Source organism: Protobothrops mucrosquamatus, unplaced genomic scaffold (genome assembly GCF_001527695.2).
Source record: "Protobothrops mucrosquamatus isolate PMUCROS unplaced genomic scaffold, P.Mucros_1.0 scaffold2221, whole genome shotgun sequence".
NCBI lineage: Eukaryota > Metazoa > Chordata > Lepidosauria > Squamata > Viperidae > Protobothrops > Protobothrops mucrosquamatus.
In genome coordinates, this window is record NW_015388312.1 from 164,337 (window position 1) to 188,296 (window position 23,960).

Sequence of the window (23,960 nt, forward strand, 5' to 3'; positions counted from 1 at the left end):
CATAAGGGTGGGCAGATTGCTAAGCACCCACATTTTGTTCAGTGACTATAGAGGCGCTGCGCTGACTGCAATTTTAAGTACAGGACATAATTCCCTTTGTTTAGTGCTGTTGTAATTTTGAATGATCACTGCATAGACAGCCGTAAGTCAAGGACTACCTGTATGTGAAAGTTGGTGCTGAATTAAACTGCCTTTTTAAAACTTGAGTGGTGAATTTCATATTACAAGGAAAGCATAGGATTTTCAAATGCCTTGTATTATTGGCTGGCTCTCAGTTTCCTTCTGGGTTCAATTCAAAGTGCTGATTATTCCCTTTAAAGCCCTATACGGCAGGAAACCAGGGTTATTTCCAGGACCACCTCTTCCTGTCTTACTAGATCAGATAGGGTAGGCACGCTCCCGGTCCCTTCCTTTAAATATTGCCATAGGATCTAGAAAGTGCACCTTTTTCATGTCAGCTCTTGCTTAATGGAATACCCTTCCCCGTGAAGTCCAGCAGGCCACCACCCTTTTAACCTTCTGAAAAGCACTTAAGATGTGAGTTTTCCCTCAAGCACCAGGACAGGGTGAGATTGTTGGAATGAATTTGTTGTGGGCTGCATTACAAAGTTTAGCTGTTAACATTTTAATTTTATTGTAGATAGAGTTTTATTTTGGGGTTGGGAGTTGTTCAGTTTGGTTCAAGATAAGCAGCTATATAAACTTTGTAAAGGAAGAAAGAAAAGCATATGCAATGGAAAGCCCAGTGCCTGAGAGTTTTAATACTTATCCAGCTAGTATTTTTCTCTAAAAATTCTACCTATAAGAAAAAAAAAATGAGAAAGATTTAGGGAAAATTTGTGGATGTGAAAAAGAACGGATTGCATCTTATCTTGCCCTAGAGATTCCTTTCAATTCTACATTTAGATTAACACACAGTGCACAGCTGATTTTGATACAAGCAGGTCTGTAGCATATCAATACTAAAAAAAACCAGTGTTTTAAGAACTGCAGCTATAGTATCCAGTTAATGGTACAAAGCTAACTTTAGCTCCAAAGAAGCAGCTCTTATCTAAGCAAGCAAAAGTTAGAGTTTGTGAAATGCCATCATAAATTATGACTCCTTTTAGATTCACAAGTGGGTGAGGGGAGAAACAAAAGGAAAGAGGAATCCTCCCATAGCATACTTGCATGTAAGCACAAATTGTGATGCTGCAAGGTCTCCATGACAAACACTGTTAGCAATAGGAAAGACATTCATTTCTGCATAGGAATGATAGGAACCCTCAATGCTTTTTTTTTTTTGTCCTTTTTTCACTATCTTCCTCTACTCTTCATTTCCTAGGTTACCCAGTGTTAAGACCAAAGCAAAACATTTATTGTATTTATTCCACATGTTTTAAAGCAAATATGAAAGTACATGAAAGTTCAGAGGAAAAAACTATAATAGCAATGTGTAGGAAGACTACAAGAATGTCAATAACAGCTTCAGAATGACCAAGACCTGGTATTGCTCTTCCCTGAAATTTAAAACCCAAGGTTACTTTACAATAGTTCTAAAGGGGGGGGGGAGAGGAGAGAAAGGACTGCCAATGATACATAATAGATGGATCCAGGAGATCCACTTAGGTGGAAAGTATCTCCAAGCTTCTTTGGATTCTTTTTCATCTTAAGAAAGCATTAGCAAATCCACAATAAAAGAGGCAAAAGTGTTTCTTGAAAGCCTATCAAAACATCCATGCTGTTTATACTCATGCTATAAACTCAATACACATCAATATAGATACTCATGCTAGTAAAAAAATTTCCCCATTTCTTTCAATTGTTAAGTATCAGAAGTCAGGTTTTGTTCTAGAGCAACATACTCTTGCAATGTGATTTATTTGCCAACATCAGTACACTTTATTCTTGTTGACTTTGACTTTTTAAAAACAAATTGCTACAAGTGAAGATTCCCATTTATCTCAAATCATTTTATATTCTTAACATTAACTTGTATAACCCGTATAATCAATTCACCATGACCACAAAGAAAGACCAAAACCAATTTCACCCAGATGTCCATTAAAAAAAAACATGACCCATGTTTTATCACAAAGGGATTATAAATTTGGTGGACAGGTAGAACTTTCTTTACAGGTGGGTAATCTATGCATATGAATGATGGAACGCATCCCTAACAATGATCAATTTATGCTATCTTTTATTTTAGGTACCAGGCAAAATCTGACTACACATTCCTTCTTTTGGTACTCAGTTTAATTTTCTTGTAGTTTTGTAACAATAATAATGATTAGTAAACTATTTAATATGAACTTTAGTCTTAATGTCTGGCTACTAGACTTTGTTTGCAACTCTTGAAATATTTTGTATTGCATGGGCTGTTAGGACTTTCACTAAGGGTTTTTTCCTCCAAAGTTATTTTTTGTTACAAAAATGCCCTGGATGATATTAGGATGAGGCATGCCCATATTTCAATTAAACAAATTTAAAACAAAACAGTTGATAAAAGTGCTTAGGTCTTTCCTTGTTGGCTAACCAGTGACCACTGAAAATGACCCGCAGCTTTAATTACACTCATCACCTCATTGTGGCTGCACTTCAAATATACAAAGAATGTTCATGTCGATTCATCTATTTTGGCTCTAAGGCAGTAGGTTTAACTGATATTAATACTAATATTTATACTTCTTCAGGTATAAAGCAGCTGAAAAGCTGCTTTTTTAATGGATATGGAAACAATAGATTTCCCCCCCTTGCTTGTCCACATAAAAGCTTTCAATTATCCAGAATTCTCATATGCTGTCTCAGTTTCCAAAACAAAAAATGGTGCTCTTCAAATATATTAGGAATATTCAAAGAGGCCACTTTTATAGTCTCTTCAGCAAAGTCAAAAATTCATATTCCCAAGTGATGTCCATTAGTCTACTATGAAAGCAAAATGGTTTTCTTTCAGCGGCACAGAAAGGTTTTCATGAGAAGATGGAGCTTTGCGCAGGTTTACCATAGAAATATATAACTTTGTCTAGTCCAGTTGCATTTCTAGATTAAGCTTCCACAAACTTACAGTTTATAAGAGGGATAGGTATTAAAGCAATTCTCTTTCAGATGGAACTATCCTACTTTTCATTAACATTATTTTTAACTGAGTATAATCTGAACAAACTTATATGTAGAAATTATTTTAATTTTTTTTTTTTAAAAAAAATCAGATAATGGTGATTGACAACTTCAAACACTTCTCTGGAGGGAAAAAAGGACGGCATTATCTTTTTACCTGAAACTACAATTCTTAGTTGCAGTCTAAAATGTAAAAAAAATAAAATAAATCCCCGGTCAACTTCAGACAAGCAGCAAACTCTGAATTCACAACTGTATTTATAGCTTACATTTGACAAACTGGAATACATTTAAGCATTTCAAGAAACAAGAACAATCACGCTTCAGTAAAAAAAAAAAGTTCTTTTCAGTATGCAGATTAGTAAACATATGACCTAACAGTTTTCAAAAAATAGTTTATGTAAGCCCCTGTAGAAAGTGGCAAATAAAAAACTTGGCAGTCAATGCCAGTAGCTTTCGATGTCAACTCATAAATAAAAGCCTTTGTAAAAAAAACAAAAAACAAAAATAACCCTGAAACATGATAATGCCTACCAGAGTTGAAATTTTAGTTAATTAAAAAAAAACAGTGTTAGTGCAATATCATGTCAGTATATCATGCTTTGGAAATTTAATGACAATGTTGTATATACATGTGATACACCAGTGTTTTTAAGTAACAATAAGAAACACAAATATGTAACAGAAAGTATTTACGTACAAGTATTTTATATCTGAATATTGTCCACTGTATTACCAAATGTTCTTTTTTGTGGTGTTGCTCTGCCATTCCACTGTACTTTTTTTTTTTTTTTTAAAAAAATGCCATATGTTCCATTTTGTTGAATCAAAAAGGAGTTCTAAAAATGCAAATTCTTGCACCAACGGCAGTTTTTCCATGAATTATTTGAAAGGAGAGCTGAAAAATAAATAGCATTTCAATGTTAATAGATTTAAATTTAGATATAGTACTTAAAAAAAGAGGAAAGCTGGCAGGTGCAATCAAGGTTAAGAGATCTTAATGTATGCATTTGCCATCTAAAATTAAGTGGGCAAGCTGGAGCCTCATGTGATTCTCCAATCCATATTTTTGCAATGCCCAAAGATTCTATAAATTATACTACTAAAATTAAGCAGTAAATTGCATTTTTTGGGGGGTGGGGTGGGTCTTTTTCTTTTTCTATTTTTTTTCCCTTTAACTCTTGGTTACTACATGGACGAATCCGAGTACAGATAGTCCTCGGTTAACAATGAAATTGGGACCAGAATTTCCATTGCTAAGCAATGTTATTGTAAAGCTGAATGTCACATGACCACATTGCTTTATGATGTCAATCCTTATAGCCCCCTTTGCCATTATTAGAGGAAAGATTGCTGGCCAGGTTGCTACTTCCTGCCAGCTTCCAATAACCAGTCGGTGGGGAAGCTAACAGGAAGATGCAAGTCCCAGGCACCTTGCAAGCAGGCTGGCAGTCAGGTCGGTAGTTGCTGCTGGGTGGGGGAGGGTGTGTGAGTGGGCTGGCAAGGTACAGTGGGTCTGGGGGTGGCTGCTGCTAGGTGGGGAGGATTCAAAAAGGTGCAATTAGCCCGAGTTGCAGCCCTTCCCCTTTGCATGGCTGCAATGATGAACTCAACAGAGGGGAGGCCAGTGAAGATAATGGTCAGCTGGGGAAGGAGGCTAAAAGGAACGGAGGTCATAAAACCAAATATTTATACTTAAACCCTGAAAAATGTGAGCCTTGCCACTCCTTATCCCACACTTCCAGCAGCTGAAAATATATTAAGAAGTGTGACGCTCTCTTATTGCTGCAAAAAGGGAACATTTTAAAGATTTATCTTTAAAATTAGAAAAAAATGGAGGTGGTGCTATGTGCTTTGTTTTGACAATATGCCATTCTCCATGTGAGTCACTGTCAAATGTTTATATGTGTATGTATATATTATGTGTAGGCGTACCTAAAATCACTGTAGGTGATTATGTAAATATTCTGGGAAGAATAATTATTTCAAGAACAGCGCATTTTAAATCAAGGTAATAATCCTTTAGCATTACTGAAAATATGTTTGAATTATATAAGCCGTGTAGCTCATTAATCAATAAAGAAAAATTCAAAAGACAGTGAATGAATTTCACTGAATGATTTTGGTCATTATTTCTTCACTTAATACCCAACCCATCAAAATAGATTTTCAGGAAGAAATTATGATAAGGAAAAGGTGACACCAAAATCTAATAAATACTACAAGGGACAAAGCATGTACCCTTCCTTGTGTGAAACAATGTGTACTGTGGTCTTACTAAATCTTTTATGTTGATTAATCACTGTTTTTAAATTATAGTGTATTTTATGTAAATATTTGTTATATTGTTTCCAACCATTTGGATATATTCTTTGAAAAATGGTAATAAACATTTTACAAAGCTAAGCTGCTCAGTTAAGAAGCTTATAGTAATACTTCAATGCAGATCATAACTGCAATGCTGAAGTTATTTTTAACACAAAAACAAAGCTCTTTTACTACATTCTATTTTCATATTAAGACTATATTCAGAATGTTCAAAGAGAGTAGGCCAGCAGTCAGGTAAATTGAATAAAATTACAGGATTTTTAATTAATAGTATAACACAGATTTTGTAGTTGTTTGTATAAAGACACACTACATGTATACGTTCTCTCTCTCTCTCTCTCTCTCTCTCTCTGTATATATATATGTTTGTGTGTGTGTGTGTATATATATGTATGTATATATGTATCTGTGTGTATGGTTTTAATGGATTTATGATTATTTGCCACCCAAAGTCACTTAAGATAAGCTGTCATAGAAATTGAATAATACATATATGTATATACATACATATATGCATATACATATATACCTATGTGCATAAATACCCGTGTTTCCCTGAAAATAAGACCGGGTCTTTTTTCTCCCCCCCCCCCTCCAAAAGAGGCACCAGGTCTTATTTTTGGTAGTGGTGGTGTCTTATTCACCTCCGGCACCGACAGCCCAGCCCAGCAGATCCACTTCTTCTGGGGCTGAAGGCGCAGCTGCATGTCGGCCTGCATTTTGTAGTCAGACCTTTCCGGAAGGCCTATGCAGCCGAGAACTGAGCTATGGATTGAATCTAGCTTGGTTCTCGGCTGCAGATGTCTTACAGAACCAAGCTATGGATTGAATCTATATCGGTTCTTGGTTGCACAGGCCTTCAAGAAAAGCCTGTGACTGAGAAATGCAGGCCTGGCTGCAAAAGACGTCTCAGAAGAAGTGGGCCGGTGAGGAGAGGCCTGGCTGCGCGGTAAGTGGGTGTGGGGTGCATAGGGCAGATCTTTACCCTCACCCTAGCTTGATTTTTAGGTGTGTGCCTCGCCCCAAAACTAGGGCTTATTTTCAGGATAGGGCTTATATTAGGCCCACCCCCCAAAATCAAGCTAGGGCTTACTTTCAGGGAAGTAGTGTATGTGTACACACACACACACACACACAGAAAGTTTTTCAGACAGACTGGTCTGATTGATTGCACCTTGGCATTTTGACTGCTATACTGCAGTTCACTTTTTTATAATCTCTTTTGGCTTGCAGCCCCCCAACTAGGGGCGTTAAGCAGGCTCAAGTCGCAACTGCGATACATTACAAATTCAGATTTCTTTTTTGCTGACAAGAGTTAAAGATTTAAGTGGGAGACTAGTATAGCTATTTCGGACTCATTTGTCCTCATCAGCTAGCCACACCCTTTTAGGGGGTTTGAACCAGGGCAGTCTACATGCTAGGCAGTTGTATTAACCACCAGGCCACCGGCTCTCCTCCCCTCTGAATTTGTAATGTATCGCAGTTGCGACTTGAGCCTGCTTAATGCCCCTAGTTGGGGGGCTGCAAGGCAAAAGAGATTATAAAAAAGTGAACTGCAGTATAGCAGTCAAAATGCCAAGGTGCAATCAATCAGACCGGTCTGTCTAAAAAACTTTCTGTATATACTCCCTTGACTTGGCTGACAAAGAGGGGAGGAGAGCCAGTGGCCTGGTGGTTAATACAACTGCCTAGCATGTAGACTGCCCTGGTTTGAATCCCATAAAGGGTGTGGCTAGCTGATGAGGACAAATGAGTCTGAAATAGCTGACAAGAGTTAAATCTTTAACTCTTGTCAGCAAAAAAGTAATCTATCTATCTATCTATCTATCTATCTATCTATCTATCTATCTATCTATCTATCTATCTATCTATCTATCTATCTATCTATCTATCTATCTATCTATCTATCTATCTATCTATCTATCTATCTATCTATCTATCTATCTATCTATAGTTTTAATGGATTTATGATTATTTGCCACCCAAAGTCACTTGATTAAGATAAGCTGTCATAGAGATTGAATACATACATACAAACTAAATGGAAGATTGGAAAAGAGACTAAAAATGAACTTGAAATATCACCAACTTTATATCTCAATCAGATTAAAATGGTAAGCGCAAAGCTTTTATGAATTGACTATTCTCAACTTTGGAACCTACACTCATACTAAATAAAAGACTTGGAAACTTCAATCTCAACTCTTTTAAGCTAAGGATGATTTTTCTGTTTTTAGTTAATTATACAGAGAAATATGAAAGTGCCAATGAAGTATTAACTACAAAAGTGTCATTGAAATTAATTTCTGCATTGCAAGCAAATGTATGTGAATGCTTATAATTTATAATAAAAACGTTGGACAAGCTATTTTTATTGTACTAAACTGAAACAACGGTGATACTAACTTTGTAATACATACCTTTTGTTTCATAAAACAAGAAGCGTCTTTGTTGCTTGCATTTAACAGCCACATTCTTGAACACTCTGAGCCTGTGCTCTCCGTGGAGATCTTAGCTGTCTCAAAGCAGCATCTCCATATTGAATTCCTGAGCCCATCCTTTCAGGATCCAGTTCACCTGATAAAACAAAATACAATTTCTTTTTCTTATATGGTCATAAACTGCACACAAGATTAGAAAACATTTTGAATGTAATTTAAATTATATGACGACATCCATCATACTTGAGGATTGAGAATGTCCATAGCAATGACACACAAATCTTGTACTTTCAAAACAAAAACTAATACATTTTTCTCTATAATTATAGTTTATGTTAGTGAGATTGGGAATTTTTTTTTGGGGGGGGGGTTCACTACTGTTTAATAATATTCACTGGCCTGATCTGTCACACAAACTAAAAGCGATTTCCTTCCTCTTAGTTCAGAGATATCTCAAAAGAGATATCACATGATAATGAAAGCTGGAGATCACAATCTGAGATTGTTTGCCTTAGCGCAAGATCTTAATGTTTTCTACAACAGTTAGTTCAGAAATACTTGTTTTAAATGTTTTCAGATGTAACATAGAAAACGTGCCAGCAATATATAAAAAAATATAGATTTATCCTGACTAAAGGATTTTTCTTTCTTATGACAAATCCGTTTATACAAGATTACATAACGAATCTATATATAAGGAGAGCTAATTTGGTCTAGTGGTTAAGGCACGAAGCTAGAAAGCGAGAGACTGTGAGTTCAAATCCCGCCTTAACCATGATAGCCAGCTGAGTGACTTTGGGCTAGTCACACCCTCTCTTAGCCAAACCCATCTCACAGATTTGTTGTGGAGAAAATAGGAGAAGGGAGGTTTGCTGAATATGTTTGCTGTCTTGAATTATTTGTAAAAATAACAAAGCTAATAAATAAAAATGTACTGTACTTTTTGCACTAGAAAATAAATATAACATGGCTTGGTCAGAAAGCATTAAATTTGACCGTTTAGGTATTTGCTGGATAAACTTATCTTCTTTAACTTCTTTGATAAGACACAGAATTTTATGACAAAGAGAAAACACATTTAATCCAGGAGTACTTTATCATTTCAGAAATGTCATTTAATCCTAGGTAAAAATATTTTAATAACTGAAACTTGGATTACGATTACCTGACTCAATCTTATTAAGTATCTTTCTTGCACACTGTACAAAGGCTTCTTCAACATTCTCCCCTGTCAATGCACTTGTCTCCAAAAACATCAGCTCTGTAACAGTAAAAATGAAATAATCAGTGTTTGATCAGTGTTCAAAATGACCCAATAAAGGTATTTCAGCTTTAAATGCAACATATTTATATAAATGTCATCATATTCTTCCCATAGATGATTTACCAATTCCTCTTATTATACATTCCTAAGTCAATTCTGTCTATATCTACTTATCAGTAAACCCCATTGAGCATCCAATACTGCAGCTTATATGGGAGAAAACAATTAGGAGAAAATTCTAACCAGTAAAATATCTCCCATCTCTCAAATAAGAGGATCCTAGAACACAGCCTGGGAAAATCTAGTTGCTAGACCTTGAGCAAGAACCTCTCTCTAAAGCTCTCCTCCCATCCAAAATTGTCGCTTTATTGCTCCCAGCAAGATTCACATGTACTGGAAGTTCCAGTATTCTAAACTACATAATATACCTTCAAGTGAAACAATACTGTGTACCAAAATGAGGAAGACAGTATACAGCCATGAGGACAGACAACCATGTTTACACATACCCAGCATGGACTGCTTGCAAGCACAACATTTCCCCTAGAGAAAATATAACAACATTGCCAATAGCTGCATTTGTTTGCATTCTATCTGGAGAACATTCAAATGCAGCTCTGCTTTGCTATGTAAGATTACCCATCTTATGTGACATGACTTTGTGCTTCGTAACAAATTGACTGATAGACTGATAAACAGGGAGTCCTCACTTAATGACTGTGTAGGACCCCTCCCCAAAAGGAACTGAATGACCTGATTTTTAAAGTTCTGCTGGCTGTACCCACCCCTAGTCACATGATTACATGTTGGGTGCTTGGCAACCAGCTCATCTTTAGGGCTGACTGCAGTGTTCCATGGTCATATGACCCTGTGTTTTGAAGTTTTTTGGTGTTTTTTGCTGGTTTTGGCACTGCTTCCAGTTTCTGGCAAAAAAAAATGTTCATTGAATAATACAGATTTGCTTAATGACCGCTGTGCTTGCTTAATGACCACCACAAAAAAAGGTCAGAAGATCGGGTGCCATCCTGTGATGAGTAGCTTAATGACTGCAATGCTTTATAACTATAATTCCAGGCCCAATTATGATCGCAAGTTTTAGGATTAATTGTACTAAAATTAATATTGTTATGAAAATTCTAAGAATGTCAGATTATGCTGCGCTATGCTTCCTCCTTCCTCACTGAGAAGAAATTGCATAAAGCACCTACAGTCCTTTCAAGGGTGGCTTTGGCTTAATATGGCCCTTTTTAGTACCTGGGAAGGCATGACTAGTCAAAATAGAACTGAATTTGCTAAACATCAACTGGAGCACAGCAGGAACAACTCTGATTCCAAATTTCCAATGTGAAGAGTTGGGGAGCAACAGTACAATGAATACAAATGTTCTCAAGTCATGTGGTTCTCTCTGCAGAACCCTCCTGCTAACTAGATTTAATTTCTATTCTCAATCCTGAACTTTCAGCTATAGCTTTGAATCAAGAGTCCAATTATAGGGTAACTAGCATATAATATAATCAGGATATGACTAATCGGTTAGTATAGTATATGCAGACGAAATCCAGGGTTGTTTATTAAGATCTTTCTTTTACCCCCTCCTCCCTGACTTTGATCATTAAGGGAATCCAACAATAGGACAAAAATGACTATTCTTACAATGTCATAATGTAATCAAATCTAATTATTCCTATAAGAACATGTTCCTATATGATGATTCAGACTGGTTGTGTTGTTTTAAATACAAAAGACATTCAAGGAGACTGGAAAACAGTATTGAAAATAGGCGACGTGTGGAAGAAGTAAACAAGAAAAGCTTATACAATTTCTTTCCTAAAGCTTCCATTTCACGCTGCACATTTTTGTGGGATGAAATTTTCACTACAAGTTATCCGGAAAACATAAGATGTCATGAAAACTACTTACCATTTTCTTGAGCAAATCTGGATGCTTCTAGGAAAGTGACTTCCCTATCTCCATCAAGATCTTTCTTGTTCCCACATAATATTATTACAATATTCTGACTTGCTAACATCCTTGCATCTGTCAGCCAGTTGGTAAGCGCGTTGTAGGTTTCTCGACTAAATCAAACAATAAAGTACTTTGTATTAATATTTATAACCCACAACACCCTTACAGAAGTATTTTGCTGTACTTGATTAGAAGTCTGCAAAGAAGCTATTGCAAAATAACAATATATCTGAAAAGTATTTCCAGTTATGACTGAGGACAGACTGCAGCGTCGCAAAAATATTCATTCTTACACTGAGACCTGGTATAATGCACTATGGGAAGTGAAACTATGACAACAGCAAAATAGCCAGAAGAGCTAGATCAGAAAGCAAGTAACTGAATGTTGATCCAATACTTTCAGCTATGATTCCTGATTGTATATTTTCTATTCAGTTCCCAGGAGGAAGTCAACATCCTGAGATGCATCTGTAGTAAAACTAGGATCACACAGCTGAAGAAGTTTCTGATGAGAAGTCACATCAAATAAAAGTTCTCAGAAACAAATAAAACACAATCTATAGAAGTTTTATCTATTTCACTAAACTGTCCAAATCGATACATATATTGTATGCAGTTACATACATAGGAGATTTTAAACAGTCTTCCTTATTATAGACCAGGGCCTGTATCACTGATTGTTATAAGCATTGGAGCAGGGAGAAGATTTGAGTGAAGTTATGTTATGGAAATTTGTGAAAATAACTTAGAGAGAAGGTAGGGAGGCAGTGTCTGCTCCCTTGATAGTTCAGTTTATGTGCTGAATACATATTAGCTATAAGAAAATTCCATATCCCCTGAAGAATATGAAAGGATCACCCAGATTTTAGCTGTGACTAAGATTTTTCTGAAAACAGCCAATTTGGTGTAATGGTTAAGGCATCAGGCTAGAAACTGGGAAACTGTGAATTCTAGTCCCATCATGGGTATGAAGCCAACTGGGTGACCTTGGGATAGTCACTTTCAGCCTTAGGAAGGAGACAATGGCAATCCACTTCTGAAAAACCTTGTGACAAAAACCTGCAAGGACTTGTCCAGGCAGTCTCTGAGAATCAGACATGATTGTACAGAAGGAAAAAGATTTCTCTATTATTTTGCTTTTACCTGGTGATGTCATAAACAAGCAAGGCACCTGCAGCACCTCTGTAATAGCTTCGTGTTACTGATCTGTAAAGAAAAAAACCCCACAGTATTTAAAAGGAGAGAAATTTGTGTTCTATGCAATGCTAAATTTACAAGCACAAACTACAGTGCTTGTTTAGGTTTGCACTTGCAAGACAAAACTACAGTTCAACATTTATGGACTCCACCATTTAAATTTATGTATTTATTTAAAACACTTAGAGGGCCACCCATCTTATATCGAACTCTGGCTAATGAGAGCATTATTAACTTCCTGGATGTGTTTCCTTCTAGCTGGACTGGGTCAGAATTTCTCAGATAATAGCAACAAAATTACGAACCCCATTTGTAGTTATAGCATCTTGTAGTGTTATTCAGCCATGCTGAGGAGACATAAAGCTATTCCCATTACTGTTCTATCAATACAACTATGCTTAGTTGGCTATAAAAATATAATAAAGTTACAAGAAGAAAATGGCCTTCACTTTAATAGAAATACTGAAAACACCTATATCTTGGAATTGCTTTTCCTTATTTAACAGGAAATTATACCTGAACCGTTCTTGTCCAGCTGTATCCCATATCTGCAGTTTTACATATTTGCCTCCAACATTTATTATCTTTGAACCAAACTCCACTCCTATAGTGTGATTTGAGTCATCTTTGACTATAACAGAAAAAACATCTTAATTAGTATTCAACTCTGGTTAAAAGGCAAGAGTTATAACAAATTATGTCATTGTCAGTGTACAGATGCAAACATTATGGAACTTTTGAAGCCAGGAAAAAGAAATAAATGGAAAATTGAAAAAAAACTATACAAATGAAAATTGTGCTATTATCAGAATATAAAATACATAAAGGTTGGAATGCTAACAAAGTCACTATTATAAATTGTTGATTTATATAGTAATTAGATGCTTGGAAACTGAATTAAACTTAAACCAGAAGCCATTATTAATTTGTAAAAAAATAGAACATCTTTCTTTTGCCAGTATATTAAAAACTAAAAATCAGAAGAAAACATGAATAGTAAGACATTAAATTTGTAAGCATTCTATCAATAAATCTGAGTAATCAATCATAATAGAATAGTGTTTTTAATTTTGGGCTATTAAATGAAAAATGTTTTTATTACAAGAAACAAATACTGATGAGTTTTCTGAGCTATCACATTTGCTAACAATCATTTCTGCTATTTATTATCTTTTTTTAATCATGCTTATGAATTTTTAAAACTTACTTAGATTAACAAGTTTTGAAAACAGAAATAAGCTGATATGTTGTAGTATTAAGATGTGGTCCAACAGACCAAATTCAAGTTTGCCATTAGCCATGAAGGTCCATACTAGTAGTTGATCTCTCTCTCTCTGCCTGACCTACTTGCTTTCTTCAAGTCCAAGTCATGAGCATTACATACTGTTTTAGTTTCTATTATCATCACAAACTCCAGCAAAACACAACTATCTTCTTCAAATGTTTCTGCCACTTGCTTTTCCTTGCCTAAGACTTTCCTGTCTTAAGACGTTTTTAAAGTTTCTGAATTTAATCAACCTAAAAACCACCTCTATCATGCTTTCACTCAAGTCACAATGACATACAAATGAAATGTGTGCATTATCATACATTCCTCTGGATATACATCGATTGACTGTCTTGACTTGTAGGGTCATTCATCCTGCTCTCATAATGAAGACAGGAGAGTTCTGGATGACCTCACATAATCAAAAAGAAACTAACTGGAATAAATCATACCCTTCTACAACCATGCTCATAGATTTCTGGCATACTTTATTAATACTTTTAAGAAATATCATCATGTGATGATTAATAAAATACTATCGCCTACACATTCCTAAGTGGATAGGATTTGGCTGCAAAAATACAATTTTACTTACATTTCTTCTCAATAAACTGATGAAGCAAACAGGATTTGCCAGTTCCAGCATTTCCAATGACCAAAAACTTAAACAGGAAATCTGTAAACAAGAAGTATCCATATTAGTATCTTTAAATATAGAGACATACTATAACTGTTACTTTCTTTTGTCTTAAAAACATATCACAAGAATAGAAAAACTGCTGAGTATAAGACGTTGTAACAGAAATAATCAATATTTATATTCAACAGATATTACACCACTCAAGTACATATTTTAACACAAGGACAAACAGCAGCAAAATGGACTCAATTACAGAGGTGTTCAGTGGATTGTTGGAAGACCTAAGGACTAGGTTAGGAAAAGATCCTCATGAACAAAATCTACCTAGTCACTAAGAGTCGACAGTTGATGGCATATAATCAATCAAAAGCTTGGTATAAAATTATATTTGTATGGGTCTAAAAATTAATGGAGGTAGAGGGTTTTTTTTAAAAAAAAAAACATTCTCCCATCCTGATTATAAACTTACTTTGCTATTTCTCATTTTAAAGAGCTAATATATTAAGTTATTGTCAAAATTAGTTGTTGCCTTATTTAGATAACAATCTTGTCTACAGTGAACTTCCTCTATTAAAACCACTGAAATGTTGAAACATGTAATTGGGTCATATGAATTGGTATAAAGATGGAGAAAGTTGATTTTTATTTGTTGCATGTGTTTATTACATTTTTGGTTTATACAGAATGAGAGCTTTTTTAAAAAAATCAAGACTTGCCATAGTTATTCTGGTTTCAAGCAAATTCATTTTTGTGAATTAAGAAGGGGCTGGAAATTGTTAACTGCTCGCTATCTAATTTTTACAAAAATTATCAACTATTTCATACATCTCAAAGGAACAGTCTTAAAAATTTATTCAGTTTTGTTAGATATAGTTATAATTAATCCAACACTAGGAATGAAAGAAGTCTGAAAGCCTGAATGAAAGCAGGCAATTGAATGATGCTATTTCGCTTTGGAAATCTGGAGAATTCTTATGTGCATCAATGCAAGAACTTTAGATCAATTTAGATCTATTTTAGATCATTGGCGTTTAGCCCCTACAAGAATCTCACAAATATTACATAGTCTGCAAGGTACTGGAAGGTTGTCATCAAACTGGAATGTTCTTCCATTTTTAGCAGGTATGGGATAGTTTCAAAATTTCAGAGGGAGGTCTTTAACATGATAGTAATAACTAATCAATAACTAATAAAATTCACACCAAGTTTAGGTATACAATACACACATATATTTAACGGAAGGAATAAAGTTATGAAACACAAAACTATTGTTTCCTGCTTTTAATGAAATTAATGTTCACCAATGGAAATACTCGAATAATTTTTACTAGAAAACTTATTTAGTAAGATTTGATCACTAGACCTGCTTGAAAAATTCTCTGACAAAATTTGCTCAAAAAAAATAAAAATCAGAATTGGCAGCATAAAAAGAAACATCCTACAGAACGTATGAACATTTCAAATGAATTATTATTGGACTATTTAATGTGGAATGCATCTGTGCATTGTTTTTTAAAAGAATCCTTAATTTAGCTTTACTTATTAATGCAGAATCATCCTGAAAGACTGTATCACATTTTTTTTAAAGGCAAATTAATATAGGTAAAATAACAGCCCTAAATTTTGAAGTCTGTGCTTTATTTTATATTCTTTTTATGACTTTAGTCGGTTATCTTAAAAACATACAGAGAGTTAGTTACTTTGGCACCCTAATTTATGATCTTTCTTGGGTTCACTGTCATGAAATCACCAGAGATCAAGCAAAGGAATGTGTGCTTTCTTTCTGTCATGTTTGTTGCCACTCTTGCCAGAAGCCTTTCTTGCATGTCATTTGGCCTACATGACCAAATACTATTTTCCACAAATTACTGGATTCACTAATACCCTTTTCAAAATAGATAAGGTTTCTTGACAAAGAAAACAATTCACAGAACTTATTGCCTCAGTTGCTCAAAAGGTTCAACCAGATGGGGGAAAAAGCTCTAAAAGGCATTTTTCCCCCTCAATGACCAATGCGCTTTGAGTTTCAACACATTGTTAACTTGGGGAAAAATCCACAAGAACGATTTTGTGTGCTGAATGTATTTTCATTTCCCAAGAGCTCAAATGTTCATGATAAATATATTTTAGAAACACAGTCAGTAAAATATAGGCATCAAACTTTTACATAATATTTGGAATGATAACATTTGGAAGATTGAAAAATAAGCAATTTATTTTAACTGCCAAGAGGATTGAGCTATGGCAATATCTGGCACTTAGCAATGAAACTACAGTACTGCTTTGTTCAGGAAAGTGAATGAAGTAAACTTGAAACACGTGGCATTTATTTTATGCAGACAGTTGGGCTTTTGTATCCTGATAAAGTTGAACAATATTCAATTCCTATTCTTGTTTTCATATTCTCTTCATTATACATAGCATTCTTTCATTTTGAGCTTGTTATGCTGTGAGTACATCTCATACACTGCATTTTAAAAAAAACCTATTGTTATATTATTTAACTATTTTTCCATTTGTATGAGGTATAGAAATTACTCCTTTACAAATGTAACAATTTGGGCTTATACAATGGTCAGATCTGTATCTTATCACAACACAAAACAATTGTAAATCTTTGCTAAGAAAAGTTATGGGATGGGGTACTTTGGCTTCCTTGAATAGATAAACTGACACTGAGTAAAAGTTTACAATATTGTCAGTTCTTTGAGTCAACAAAAAATATGGCAGGGCTTCAAGGAATGTTCTTTATTGTAGCAAGACAGCATAACAATACCTTGAAAGCCTGCCCAATTTTGTTGTGCCCCATCTTATACTAAACTATTTTAAATTGCTTTTTCAGGCCTCCCTCGACCTCAGAACTGTTTGATTTCTTCTTCAAGCTTCATTAATGGCCAGCTTCTTCCTTTCCCCCTTAATAGCTTTCTCTTATCTTCCACAAGGTCAGCTCTAAATTCCTTTACAAATACAGAGCTTATTACATTGCTACAATTACTGTACACACAGGATTAAGCATTTTTAAGGAGCCACATGCAAAAGGAAGTCTAAGTTATATTAGCTGGAAACTTCTACTTCATCCAGAAATACAAAATATATTTCACAACCTTATTTTTTGCAAAGCCCAAACCACCACAATACTGTGGCAATTTTCATTTAAAGTAGTAGTGATAGCATCAACTACTGGGTGAGATATACTATTGGCTCACAGTCTTCCTCTAACCCAAGATAGATTGCAAGCAAAACACCACCACAACGGGTAAACTTCATTTCGAAAGGCATGCTTGGTTGAAACTGGATCATGGGTTATTAGAAAAGGTGGAAAGCAACTAACCTACTATGGGGATAGAATAAATCCGACAGGTCAAAATGTAAGGAAGCACACCGGTAGCTCTCAACTTACAGCAATTCATTTAGTGACAGTTCAAAGTTACAACGGCACTGAAAAGTGACTTATGACCATTTTCACACTTACAACCTTTGTAGCATCCTCATGATCATGTGATCAAAATTCAGATGCTAATGGTCACTTAAAGTTTCGAATTTAGCAGAAATGGCCAAGATTTCCGCTTATGTGAAGGATCATTTCCAAGAAAAATATATTTTGGTTTAGAGAAGATGGATAGATTATATTGAGTGTAAATATGGGACTAAAAAATATCATTTGGGTTTTGAGTGAATTTTAGAGTATTATTGTTGTACAAAGGCTAGAATATTTTATTTAGTATTATTTTTAATTATTAAAGTGTTGTTATTATTATTGTTTTTAATAATTGTATATCTGTTTAAAAGAGTTAAAGGAAGTTATAGATATGTTATTTTAATAGTTGATTAATGTTAATTAGAGTATGATTATGTTATTGTTANGAGTATAAGACGTTGTAACAGAAATAATCAATATTTATATTCAACAGATATTACACCACTCAAGTACATATTTTAACACAAGGACAAACAGCAGCAAAATGGACTCAATTACAGAGGTGTTCAGTGGATTGTTGGAAGACCTAAGGACTAGGTTAGGAAAAGATCCTCATGAACAAAATCTACCTAGTCACTAAGAGTCAACAGTTGATGGAATATAATCAATCAAAAGCTTGGTATAAAATTATATTTGTATGGGTCTAAAAATTAATGGAGGTAGAGGGTTTTTTTTTAAAAAAAAAATACATTCTCCCATCTTGATTATAAACTTACTTTGCTATTTCTCATTTTAAAGAGCTAATATATTAAGTTATTGTAAAAATTAGTTGTTGCCTTATTTAGATAACAATCTTGTATACAGTGAACTTCCTCTATTAAAACCACTGAAATGTTGAAACATGTAATTGGGTCATATGAATTGGTATGAAGATGGAGAAAGTTGATTTTCATTTGTTGCATGTGTTTATTACATTTTTGGTTTATACAGAATGAGAGCTTTTTTTAAAAAAATCAAGACTTGCCATAGTTATTCTGGTTTCAAGCAAATTCATTTTTGTGAATTAAGAAGGGGCTGGAAATTGTTAACTGCTCGCTATCTAATTTTTACAAAAATTATCAACTATTTCATGCATCTCAAAGGAACAGTCTTAAAAATTTATTCAGTTTTGTTAGATATAGTTATAATTAATCCAACACTAGGAATGAAAGAAGTCTGAAAGCCTGAATGAAAGCAGGCAATTGAATGATGCTATTTCACTTTGGAAATCTGGAGAATACTTATGCGCATCAATGCAAGAACTTTAGATCAATTTAGATCTATTTTAGATCATTGGCATTTAGCCCCTACAAGAATCTCACAAATATTACATAGTCTGCAAGGTACTGGAAGGTTGTCATCAAACTGGAATCTTCTTCCATTTTTAGCAGGTATGGGATAGTTTCAAAATTTCAGAGGGAGGTCTTTAACATGCTAGTAATAACTAATCAATAACTAATCAAATTCACACCAAGTTTAGGTATACAATACACATGTATATTTAACGGAAGGAATAAAGTTATGAAACACAAAACTATTGTTTCCTGCTTTTAATGAAATTAATGTTCACCAATGGAAATACTCAGATAATTTTTACTAGAAAACTTATTTAGTAAGATTTGATTACTAGACCTGCTTGAAAAATTCTCTGACAAAATTTGCTCAAAAAATAAAAATAAAAATCAGAATTGGCAGCATTAAAAGAAACATCCTACAGAACCTATGAACATTTCAAATGAATTATTATTGGACTATTTAATGTGGAATGCATCTGTGCATTGTTTTTTAAAAGAATCCTTAATTTAGCTTTACTTATTAATGCAGAATCATCCTGAAAGACTGTATCACATTTTTTTTAAAGGCAAATTAATATAGGTAAAATAACAGCCCTAAATTTTGAAGTCTGTGCTTTATTTTATATTCTTTTTATGACTTTAGTCGGTTATCTTAAAAACATACAGAGTTAGTTACTTTGGCACCCTAATTTATGATCTTTCTTGGGTTCACTGTCATGAAATCACCAGAGATCAAGCAAAGGAATGTGTGCTTTCTTTCTGTCATGTTTGTTGCCACTCTTGCCAGAAGCCTTTCTTGCATGTCATTTGGCCTACATGACCAAATACTATTTTCCACAAATTACTGGATTCACTAATACCCTTTCAAAATAGATAAGGTTTCTTGACAAAGAAAACAATTCACAGAACTTATTGCCTCAGTTGCTTAAATGGTTCAAAAGCTCTAAAAGGCATTTTTCCCCCTCAATGACCAATGCGCTTTGAGTTTCAAGACATTGTAACTTGGGGAAAAATCCACAAGAATGATTTGGTGTGCTGAATGTATTTTCATTTCCCAAGAGCTCAAATGTTCATGATAAATATATTTTAGAAACACAAGTCAGTAAAATATAGCCATCAAACTTTTACATAATATTTGGAATGATAACATTTGGAAGATTGAAAAATAAGCAATTTATTTTAACTGCCAAGAGGATTGAGCTATGGCAATATCTGGCACTTAGCAATGAAACTACAGTACTGCTTTGTTCAGGAAAGTGAATGAAGTAAACTTGAAACACGTGGCATTTATTTTATGCAGACAGTTGGGCTTTTGTATCCTGATAAAGTTGAACAATATTCAATCCCTATTCTTGTTTTCATATTCTCTTCATTATACATAGCATTCTTTCATTTTGAGCTTGTTATGCTGTGAGTACATCTCATACACTGCATTTAAAAAAACCTATTGTTATATTATTTAACTATTTTTCCATTTGTATGAGGTATAGAAATTACTCCTTTACAAATGTAACAATTTGGGCTTATACAATGGTCAGATCTGTATCTTATCACAACACAAAACAATTGTAAATCTTTGCTAAGAAAAGTTATGGGATGGGGTACTTTGGCTTCCTTGAATAGATAAACTGACATTGAGTAAAAGTTTACAATATTGTCAGTTCTTTGAGACAGTTCTTTGAGTCAACAAAAATATGGCAGGGCATCAAGGAATGTTCTTTATTGTAGCAAGACAGCATAACAATACCTTGAAAGCCTGCCCAATTTTGTTGTGCCCAATCTTATACTAAACTATTTTAAATTGCTTTTTCAGGCCTCCCTCGACCTCAGAACTGTTTGATTTCTTCTTCAAGCTTCATTAATGGCCAGCTTCTTCCTTTCCCCCTTAATAGCTTTCTCTTATCTTCCACAAGGTCAGTTCTAAATTCCTTTACAAATACAGAGCTTATTACATTGCTACAATTACTGTACACACAGGATTAAGCATTTTTAAGGAGCCACATGCAAAAGGAAGTCTAAGTTATATTAGCTGGAAACTTCTACTTCATCCAGAAATACAAAATATATTTCACAACCTTATTTTTTGCAAAGCCCAAACCACCACCATACTGTGGCAATTTTCATTTAAAGTAGTAGTGATAGCATCAACTACTGGGTGAGATATACTATTGGCTCACAGTCTTTCTCTAACCCAAGATAGATTGCAAGCAAAACACCACCACAACGGGTAAACTTCATTTCGAAAGGCATGCTTGGTTGAAACTGGATCATGGGTTGTTAGAAAAGGTGGAAAGCAACTAACCTACTATGGGGATAGAATAAATCCGACAGGTCAAAATGTAAGGAAGCACACAGGTAGTTCTCAACTTACAGCAATTCATTTAGTGACCGTTCAAAGTTACGACGGCACTGAAAAAAGTGACTTATGACCATTTTTCACACTTACAACCTTTGTAGCATCCTCATGATCATGTGATCAAAATTCAGATGCTTGGCAACTGGTTGATACTTATGACCATTGCTGTGTCTGGGGGTGTGTGTCCTGTGATCACCTTTTGACAAAGCAAAATCAATGGGGAGGCTGGATTCACTTAACAACCGTGTTATTCACTTATCACCTGCAGTGACTCACTTAACCACTGTGGCATGAAAGGTCGTAAAACGGGGCAAATTTACTTAACAAACGTCTCACTTCCCAACAGAAATGTTGGGCTCAACTGCGATCGTTTAAGTCAAGGACTACCTGGTATTTGTAAAACCCAGCTTCAAGTAAGCGGTCAAGGTCTCCACCAGCAAAAAACCCCCACCCCACCTTGCTTGCTGACCAGCGAAGAGCTGACACCCTTCCCCATCCTGCTCCAAAGGGGAGAAACCCGGGAAGAGATGCGCGAGGCTTTCATGTCTGCAGGCGCGATCCTATCACGGGGAGGAAGCGCTCCTTACGCTCGTTAGAAAACAGAAGGGCGGCTTTATTACGCAAAGCGCATCCCCGGCAAAGCCAATGGAAAGCTTCTTCCGCTGGACGTAGTGCTTGGAGCCCCGTTTTTCCCAGGCTGCTTTCTTGCCGCAGCTCTCTGGGTAGCAAAGAAGGCAAGACCCTCCGCAAGGTCCTCTCCTTCCTTCCCTCCAAGCTCAACCCCAGGCCACCGCTCCCTACCGTAGGTCTCCGACATGGCCGTCTGCGACATTTCGGGAGCGCCGCCGCCGTCGCCGCCCAGGAAACAGAGGCCGCCCGCGTCTCAGTCAGGTCCCACCCCGAGGCTCCACCCCTCTGGCCCTTCCCTCCCCTCTAACTACCTAGGCGCCCAGGAGAGAGGACGGGGGGGGGGCAAGGACCTCCCAACTCCCGCACGGAAATGTGCTCTCTACGCCTGCGCACGTAGCTCCTCCTCTTTTCGCTCCACTCATCGGGGGGGGAGGGGGTGCGGCCTGCCCGTATGCGCAGTCGCGCCGCCTCGCGAACGGCTCTTTTTTTTTTTTTTTGGTCTCTGTCTATATCGGTCTCTTGCGGTCATCAAAACAAAGCGCACGTGCGCGGAGACGTTGAAAGCGGGAGAGCGCCGCCGGTGGAAAGGAGGAGCAGTTCGACCCGGGAGGATTGGCGCGCGCATCTTTTCTGGGACTGCGACCGGCGGAGGTCGATCTGCTGCTTTGGCGGCGGGAATGGAGTTAGACTCAGTGTTTCTCAACCTTGACAATTTTAAGGCATGTGGACTTCAACTCCCAGAATTCCACAGCCAGCATTGCTGGCTGTGGAATTCTGGGAGTTGAAGTCCACATGCCTTAAAATTGTCAAGGTTGAGAAACACTGAATTGGATGGAACGGCTGAAGCTCAGTTTGTCTTTGGAAAAGCAGAAGCACGCTTTGATAAGTTAGAAGGGCGGTTTTCAACCTTGGCCCTTTTAAGAGGTGTGGATTTTCAGCTCCCTCAATTTATTTTATTTATTTATTTATTTATTTGATTTGTATCCCGCCCTTCTCCTCACCGGACTCAGGGCGGCTGACAGCCTTATAAAACAACATTACAACAAATATCAATATTAAAACCAGATTAAAAGAAAATATTTGTAAAGGCCTAGTCGTTAAAATTACCCTTAAAAACCCCACTAAAATTCCCTAGGCCAATCCCGCTTGTTGGAAAAGCCATGTCTTTAGGGCGCGGCGGAATTCTCCCAGCATTGCCAAGGTTGGACAACACACTGCTTAAATAAGATCACTGGGGTGTTTGACTTGTGGACTTTTTCCCCGTCCATGTAATCTGACAGGCAAATTTCTTGTAGGAACAAATGTACTGTATGGGACAAGGATGGAGAGTAGGCAAGATAAGATAATCTTTATTGTCATTTTTAACTGGGGGCACGCTGGCACACATTAAAAATGAAATTCTGTTGCTTGTTCTCAAAAGTGTACACATACACAGGGCTTTTTTTCTCATAGACACCTTTCTCTGGCACCTTGTTTGGATGGAACCTTGTAGGGTAGGCAAGGCGGGTTGTATGATGTGTGTGAGTTCCGGCACCTTTTTTTTTTTTGGAAAAAAAGCACTGCACATACATAACACACATATAAACATGCTATATATAATATATGTATATACCTACACTAGATACTAAGTGTAGTTTAGTGACGTTCAAAGTTACAATGGCATTGAAAAAAATGACTTATGACTTTTCAGATTTACGACTGTTGCAACATTCCCATGGTCACATGATCAGAGTTTGGACTCCTGGCAACTAGAATGTATTTATGACAGTTGCAAGGTCCTGGGGTCATATGATCACCTTTTGCGACCTTTCGACAAAGCCAGTGGGGAAGCCCAATTCACTTAATAACTGTGTTACTAACTTAACAACTGCAGTGTTTCACTTAACAACTGTGGCAAGAAAGGTTGTAAATTGGGGCAAAACTTAACAACTGTCTTGCTTAGCAGTGGAAATTCTGCGCTCAGTTGTGGTTGTGAGTGAAGGATTATCTGTATACTGCATCTGATTGCAAAAGCTGTAGCA

General features: G+C 35.9%; 1 protein-coding gene across 1 annotated transcript; it reads right to left on the reverse strand.

Moving 5' to 3' along the window:
- Positions 1-1,861: 1,861 nt before the first annotated feature.
- Positions 1,862-22,195, reverse strand: RAB4A (RAB4A, member RAS oncogene family). Its single transcript, XM_015824404.1, has 8 exons — positions 22,111-22,195; positions 14,157-14,237; positions 12,811-12,925; positions 12,241-12,303; positions 11,053-11,207; positions 9,034-9,129; positions 7,848-8,004; positions 1,862-3,997 (listed from the first exon to the last, which is right to left on the reverse strand). The coding sequence occupies exons 1-7, from the start codon at positions 22,139-22,141 to the stop codon at positions 7,889-7,891; spliced, it is 657 nt and encodes a 218-aa protein (XP_015679890.1). The 5' UTR covers positions 22,142-22,195; the 3' UTR covers positions 1,862-3,997; positions 7,848-7,888.
- Between the last annotated feature and the right edge of the window lie 1,765 nt (positions 22,196-23,960).